The sequence below is a fragment of the Tauraco erythrolophus genome, chromosome 10 (assembly GCF_009769465.1).
Source record: "Tauraco erythrolophus isolate bTauEry1 chromosome 10, bTauEry1.pri, whole genome shotgun sequence".
In the NCBI taxonomy this organism is placed as follows: domain Eukaryota; kingdom Metazoa; phylum Chordata; class Aves; order Musophagiformes; family Musophagidae; genus Tauraco; species Tauraco erythrolophus.
In genome coordinates, this window is record NC_141474.1 from 29297259 (window position 1) to 29304774 (window position 7516).

At 40.8% G+C, this 7516-nt stretch overlaps 1 protein-coding gene across 3 annotated transcripts; it reads right to left on the minus strand.

The window, feature by feature from the left end:
- Positions 1-287: 287 nt before the first annotated feature.
- Positions 288-7516, minus strand: CZIB (CXXC motif containing zinc binding protein). Of its 3 annotated transcripts, XM_086617579.1 has the most exons (9): positions 7481-7516; positions 7311-7394; positions 6630-6686; positions 5782-5863; positions 5255-5286; positions 4734-4811; positions 1361-1426; positions 714-784; positions 497-532 (listed from the first exon to the last, which is right to left on the minus strand). In XM_086617579.1, exons 1-8 carry the CDS (start codon positions 7484-7486, stop codon positions 737-739), a joined length of 453 nt encoding a protein of 150 aa, XP_086473705.1. In that variant the 5' UTR covers positions 7487-7516; the 3' UTR covers positions 497-532; positions 714-736. The 3 variants fall into 3 exon arrangements, with proteins under 3 accessions (XP_086473704.1, XP_086473706.1, XP_086473705.1); XM_086617578.1 differs by lacking the exon at positions 714-784 and having other exon boundaries at positions 288-532; XM_086617580.1 differs by lacking the exons at positions 714-784; positions 1361-1426 and having other exon boundaries at positions 288-532.

Sequence of the window (7516 nt, forward strand, 5' to 3'; positions counted from 1 at the left end):
TATCACAGTCCCTTTGCTAATATTCGTAGCCATTTCCTGATGATAGGAATGGTAAGTGAAAACACCTTACTTGCTATGTCAGAGAATCAAATGTGAGTGCTTCTTGGTGACAGGCTGTTACAAACTGTAAGGCAATAAGTTGTCTAAAGAGTTACTGTTGATACAGTAGTTAAGCTTCAGTCCATCACAACCATATATATTCCCCCAAAAGACAACATTAAGAAAATGGCACAGTTCAGCCAAGTGTATACACTATTTTCAGTTTGTACTGAGGCAATCTCAAAAGTGCTCTGTGGAAAATATTTTATTAGGACATCCTGGGAAGGGTAAGCACAACTGAAGTTTCCATTTCTGAAGTACAGCCATGTGAAAAGGAACTCTGAGGAATCTGCGTCTCTGATGGTTACAGCTCCTTCATCGATAAGCATGTGAAGATTTATTAGGGGTATGAACTTTAGCATTTTACAAATTTATGGGTAACTTCATAGATTCCAACAGATTCCTTTGTTTTTTCATCATAGTCATTCCAATCCTATAGGAAATAAGATTTCACAGTATTAGTCACAGGATAGGATGCAGTAGTGTGTAAAACACAGACTGGAATTCAAACTGAAACTAAGCCTTACTCCAAGTTTGGGTCTTAGATTTCTGAGGAAATGACTGTACAGTCACTAAGCTAAGTTCTGATACCTGAGAGAAGCAAGAGCACTGACCTGAAATTAAATGGGCTTCAGTCTCAAGTGTTTGAACAACCATTTTTTTTTTCTCGTATACAGTCCACAGCCTGTAGTGGACAAGACAGCAACCACGGCAGATGAAAGGATTATCTATCATTTACAATACCCTAGTCAGGTGGGTAAGCAGACAAGCAGATCCCTGTCAAGTAGGATACCAGGGAACAAATTTGACCTTGAGATTCTTGCTCACAGCCAAGGGAGATTTGCAATGCTGGAGTCATTATCCTGAGCTTTGAAGGACAGGGTCTTTACATTACTTTTTAGTATCTCTGTGCACAGAAAAAGTACAGGCATTTTCCTAGAAAAATCAGTTCACCACTCTGAATAACCCCAGCCATTTAGTACTCCAAGTGTTTGCTCTCTGGAATTCCTCAGTGACTTAAGAGTTGCATTTCTGCCTTTTTCAGCTGCTAAGCTATCAAATGTGTACTTCTAAAATGACACTATTAGTAATGCTGGTTGTTCAGAGTTGGTTTAGTTTCTTTCTCCAGCTATGACCTTCCTGTGCCTACATGAAAGAGCAAAACTAGTCTCTTGCATGTGCAGGGCGTGTATTTTGGACTAGTGACTTCGGGAAAGAAAGCCAGATAATTAGATTTACTAAGGAAACTAAGACAACATACCTTTTCTAACAAGTTTATGTCATTGAAAGGTGTGCCAGATTCTGCACCTTCAGCAGCAAACCCTGCCTGCAAACACAGTTGCAATAAAGTTTTTAAGAATAAGTTGTACCAAGAAAATAATAAATATGATCATTGAAACATGTTTAAAGAAAGTAACTCAGCACAAACTTTTTTTCTGTATTTCTTTTAAATTAGGTAGAAAGAATGATCAAGCTCTATCGTGGTGAAGGGCGAGTATAAGGTTGTGACCCTATTTGTGAATTTGGAAAATTCAGTCTAAGCAACCACGGAGTAAAATGAGGGAACACTGCTCCTCTATTTTTCCTGCCAAAAAGGTATTTCCAAGTATTGTAGATAATGTTAAACTTGAGTTTCTAAGTTTATGTAGCAGCATCCAACTACTAATAGCTTTGTGTTCAGAATCCATACAGGCATTATGTATGAAATAGATTCATAATAGACTGTTAGAAAACAATAGAGAGAAAGTGTGGAAGAGAGTTAACAGTTTTGGCTTAAATGCTGTCAGAATCCAAGATACTCTAGAGAAGGAGCAGGCTGTACTGGATTTAGGTACAGAAGTGACTAGCAAGCTTTAGGTGAAAGGAGGATCAGCTGGCTAACTGAACAGATTAGTATACCCAAACAATCATTTCAAAGAGGAGAGTTCTTCACTGTTGTTACTGTTGCTGTTTAAAGAGTTGACGAAAAGGATAGCACTAGGAAATGGCGTTACCAGTGGCGTATAGCACAAGAACAAGGTGTTCTGTTTTATCTTCTATAGGGACAGCTCTCTCATTTTAGGGTGCACAGTTACCAAGCTGTAAATTAAGTTTTATTAGTTTAAAAAGTAAATTTCAAAATCTCAGCGACCTCTGTACCATACAGGAAAGTTTCTTACATTCCCACTTCTAACTACAGAATTTTATTAACAAGTGGCTAATAAGCAAAGGTAGCTTCTTCCTGGTTTTCTGCAAGGGATCTACGCTTGCATATTTTCTAAAGGAATCCCCACTAGCACCAGTCAGACGTTTAACTCTGTAAGAATGTGTGAAGTAAGCCACATAATTTTAAAATATTTTGGGATTTGAATGGAAGGTTAGGCACTTGGGAGTTAAAAAACCCACGGAGCGTGGCAGCCGTAACAAGAGGAGAGCTATCTGCAAGGCCCGGTGTGAATATGGCCTTCATATAATTGTCAGAAGCCCACCCCAGGGAACTGCTAGGGGTGGAGAGGAAGATCAGCATCATGGGACAAAAATACAGAGCTGCAGTATAGAACAAACACTAGGAAAATAAAAGAAGCCCTGCTTTTGCCACCTGGAGATGTTAACCAGCCCTCCAAGGAAAAAGAAGCCATGTGATTGGAATTACAAGCTTTTGTACCAGACACTCAGCGAGACTTGCATTCCTACAGCTTTGGCGTCAGAGCCGAGACTCGTTTAATCTCTGCAGGAGGGAGCTGGGACACGCAGGGACCTGCCTGCCCTCTGGTGCCTGGCCAAGGACCGACAGCTAAAGCATAAACACCAAAGAAGCAAAAAAACGCCCATCGACTTGACACGGTGAATTGTCACGCTTTTGTTACCAGTGAAACTACTGGTTGTGCCACAAAGCAAAGAAGCCTAAGAAGGTTTAAGAGAAGTTTTACAAAGAAACCTCCATTTTTTAGTTGCAGCATTCACTTCAGGGTCAAGGACAGGAAAGGAGCTGAACCAGCCTCAAGTAAAACCAAAAATTATATATCAGATTTGCAGCAGATGTATTTATTTAAGCACATTAAACAAGAAAGATAAGTAATTAGAGGGGCGGGGGGGGGAATGGTCCTTGCCCATTATTAGAACACAGAAGTACCTAGTTTGAATTTGTTGCTGCTACTAGGTAGGAAAAGAGGGTTTATATCAGAGAATCAAAAGGTACGTTCTCCTCTTTCAGACTCAAATGATACTTTTAAGAAAACTACTGTAATTTAAATAAGACATGCAAGCATTTAGCCACTCTAAATTGCCTTCAGGTATGGTTGTATTATGTCTATCAAAAAATACGAAGAAAATACAGTAATGCTATGGCCATATGCTATGTTTGGGGGTAATCAAAAGCCAGATCTAAGGAGAAGCCAGGCTGGCTTGGATCATGTCAAATACAAAACAGTTTATAGAATTGTTTAGAACTGCGGGAGTCTATATATCTGCTCATTTGACATCAGAAAAATTCACTGAAATATCTGCTCAAGGATTCAAGTGTACTCTCCAATAGAAAGCACAGACCAAACTTTGAGAATATTAAATTAAAAGCTTTATTACAGCTGTGAAGTCTTTGTTCTGCAGATGAAAGTAAAATTGACAGCTAGGATGCAGAGCTATAAACATCTCCTACATTTTGTAGTCACAGAGTTTTCGTGAAGTGCAAGTTCCTAGGTCTGGCTGCAAAGCCTTCAAACAGGGATAAACTAATAACCATTCTGTTCCTCAAAAAGATGGGCTTCATTTAAATAAATAAAAAAAAGAAATTAAAGAAGACCTGCAGCACACTGCAGTAGTGATTTTATTTAGACCAAATTCACTGTAAGATCAGCTTTTTTGGTCTGTTCCTTAGCACAGTGTCACAGTCTGAGGGAAGGATAAGACAGGTTTATGTTTGTCGGTCCATTTACACCTAATCCGACTGGAGTAATAGGTTAAATATAGCCGGGAGTTAACTTGCATACAGCATGACCGTGCACAAGCAAACAAATCACTAAAGAATTGTTTGGCCCTGAAGAAATCCTTCAGCTCTGAACCCTGAGGTGTGCTTTGCAACAGTCTTTAACTGCCATTGATCACCAGTCTTTGTCTGATGACATTTCAGATGGAAAAATGCCAATATTCATTTCCTGTGGCTTTGATGATGTCAAATCTCAAAGAAAATTTGATTTTTTTTTTTTTAGAGGCCATATACTGAAGACTGGTCATAAACTGAACTTCATCTACTCTCTGTATCGTACCAAGAAGCAAAGCGGCACTCTCCTGAATGTGGCTATCTAATTGTGCACTCTCGCAACTGCCCTGTAGGAAAGACTCTCTTTTGCAATAACCTGAGCAAAGACAACGTTTCAAATGAATTCAGATGAGCAGTGCTGAATACAACTCTGTGGTGTATTCAATTTTAGATTTTACTGGAACAAAGAATACCAGAGTTGTTACTGTTAGCTGCTTGTGAGTTGGTTTTCTTTTTGAGTCAAATGAAGTAGAAGAACTGTGGAGAGGATGGAAAACTGGGGAGGTCTAGGATGTTCCAGGAAGAGCAGTACCATTTCAAATAGTCTGTATTTTATCACTCTAGAGTCTGTAAGAAGTGCTCTTAAAAACTGAGAAACAAATCACAAATAAGAACTCACCTGTGGTTGAAAGTCAACTGGTTCCAGACCTCGGCATTCAAACTCCACTATCGTTTTGAATTTCTCGCTGTCTTCAGCCTATAATTGAGTCAGAATACCATTAGTTTTCATCTAATAGGGAAAGACAGTGACAAGCATTAGTCTAGGAATCAATTGCTTTAAAGGCAGTACAATCAGCTCTGATGTCCTAAGTGACAGCAAAATCCTAAGGCTCATTTAATAGATGGTAATGCACTAGAATTTCTTGATCTGCCATAAGGAAGCCTTCAAAAGGAAACTAATGCAGGCATTACATAATCACCTCTCATTTGAGTGATACAATTTCATGTTTTGCTTATGAAATGTATCAGATTATTCTACACTTGAAACTGTGCAGGAATTTACAAGAAACAATTTTCTATCAGGAGAATACCACCTTTTTGTATTCTTGAAAGAGGAATGTGATGATAAAACAAAACCTCAAAATATTACTAATGCTTATTTATCTTTCACTTGTTATATAAAAGAGAAATCAAACTTACGTTGTAAGGCTTGATTGTTTGACTTAAAATATCTAAAAAAAAAAAAATCAGAAGGGCATAAGTGAGTGGCATTATGACTTCAGTTTTATTTGGCACAAACCAAGCACCAGCTCCTTCCTTTGAAGAAATTTCCTTATACAAAGTAAAGGAAACAAAGTAACCAAGCAGTTCCTGCAGTTGGTCCTCAAAAGGTAAAATTCAATTTTTTCTCACTTCTCCTGAGAAGTTTACATTACACCATTTTGTTACCCTACCAATGCAAAAAGAAATGGCATGCTTTTGTAAAATGACATTATGGATGTGAGTTTTGTTCGTGCAGAAACCTGAACTCACCAGGAGGCTTTGCTGTCTCCTTCATGAGCATCATGACAAGTGTGCACCTGTTGTGAACTCAAGCACCAGTGTACAAGAAAAAAATCCCTAGTGAATGCTCTTTACAAACAGTGTCAAACAAAAACGGAGACGAAAATAGTCTTAGAAGAAAAAGTGTAAGATGGATGATGCCTCTTAAATTTCTAAGCACATACCGATGGAGTTCTCCCTGGAGCACAGCTTGCATTTCTGAACCATAGTGGCGCTTCCTCTGCCTCCTTTCAGGGGAGCACTGTCCTAAAAACCACGACAATAGAGACACCATTTTTAACTGCACGGTAGCTGAGCCACTGGACACCTCCACAAAGGTAAAGTAGTTTTTACAACAGTGGTCTTTAACTATTAAAAAACATTGCAATGAGAAGGCTTTTTTTTAAACTTGGGAGATCTATAACTCAAAAAGCTGTGATTATCAAAGAATAATTCTATTCTAGACTTAAAATAGTGAATAATGGATAGTTATGTCTTGGCCATATAGACATGTTCCATTAATTCCTCAAAATACATTCTTAACCATTCAGTCATATGCAACAAAAAGGGATGATTATTCCTAAGCACAGAACCTTCTCTTACCCCTGACAAATTTTATCCTGCTTTTTCAGCTTCCAAATGCTAATTGAGCATGTTTAATTCACCCTGAATTACCTAAACTTCTCCAAAAAGATTCCATCAGCATCAGAGAAATATTCAACAGACACAACCTTATCCTGCTATCACTTCAAAATGTTTTCAAATTATATTTTTACAGAAAGGTGGCTTTTCAAGGCAGACGTAAATACTTTGTCCCCAACAGTCACTATTCCAATGGCATATTTCAAGTAACAGTCTCCAATTTTATTTTTTAAATATGGAGTATGACAGCATTTTCTGAATGCAAACAGCTATTAAAATACTGTCTCATCCAAAGTGCCAGTTGTCACGTCCCTGACGCCAACATCCCTTGTGTGTAAGAGGCAGGTTTGTTTTCTCGTTTTTGTTCTGAAGCAGGTTACAACAAACATACCATCAATCGCAGATACTGCCATTTTTCAGAAACTTCACCGCAGTTCCCGCATTTCAGCTGAAAAAGAAACAAAACTCAAGAGAATTTAACATTGTTGACAATCAGGGATTAAAAAGCTGAAGGAGCTGACATGAGCCCTCCAGATTCACCATGCCCACTGTTCACAGCTGAGAAGAGCCGGAGGCAGGTATCAGTTGCCATCTCTCCCGACAGGCCCGTGAGCGGATCCACCTGGCAGGTACTCACTCCCACCTGCTGCAGAGGCTCTGCCTTTTCTGCTCCTTTCGGGTGGAAAACATGTTACAAATTTGGCACGGTCACAAAATAAACGACAGGAATAGCGCATCCCGCTGCTCGCCTGGGTCACCTGCCAATGGATACTGGATTACCAGCCACCCCATCAACAGAAGCACCGACCAACACTTGCACTTAAGGCTTTTCATTATTGCAAACTAACGCGTAATGTCACGCACGTATTAACGAACACGTATCTATTTACTTCTATCATCTCATCCGTTGCTTTTGTAGCAATCCGCTTGCACCGGGTGGAAAAAACACCCCACACGGCTGTTCGAGCTGAGCGGTGCGACACCCAGCACTGCGGGCCGGGGCCCCGCCGGGCCGCCTCAGGCTCGGAGCCCCGAGAACGGCGCTTCCCCGCTCCCGCGGACCCCGCCGCACCTTGAGGTACCAGCGGAAGTCCTCGCCCTCGGCGCGCAGCCGGGTGATGTTCTCCAGCGTGGCGCGCAGCTGCAGCGCGATCCTCTGCAAGGCAAGAGGCAGCGGGAGAGGCCGTCAGCCCCGCGCCGCTCGGCCCCGCTCGGCCGGGCCCGGCCGCGGCTCCTACCTACCCCCATGGCCTCGCAGCGCGCCGGCGGCTCGCGGGG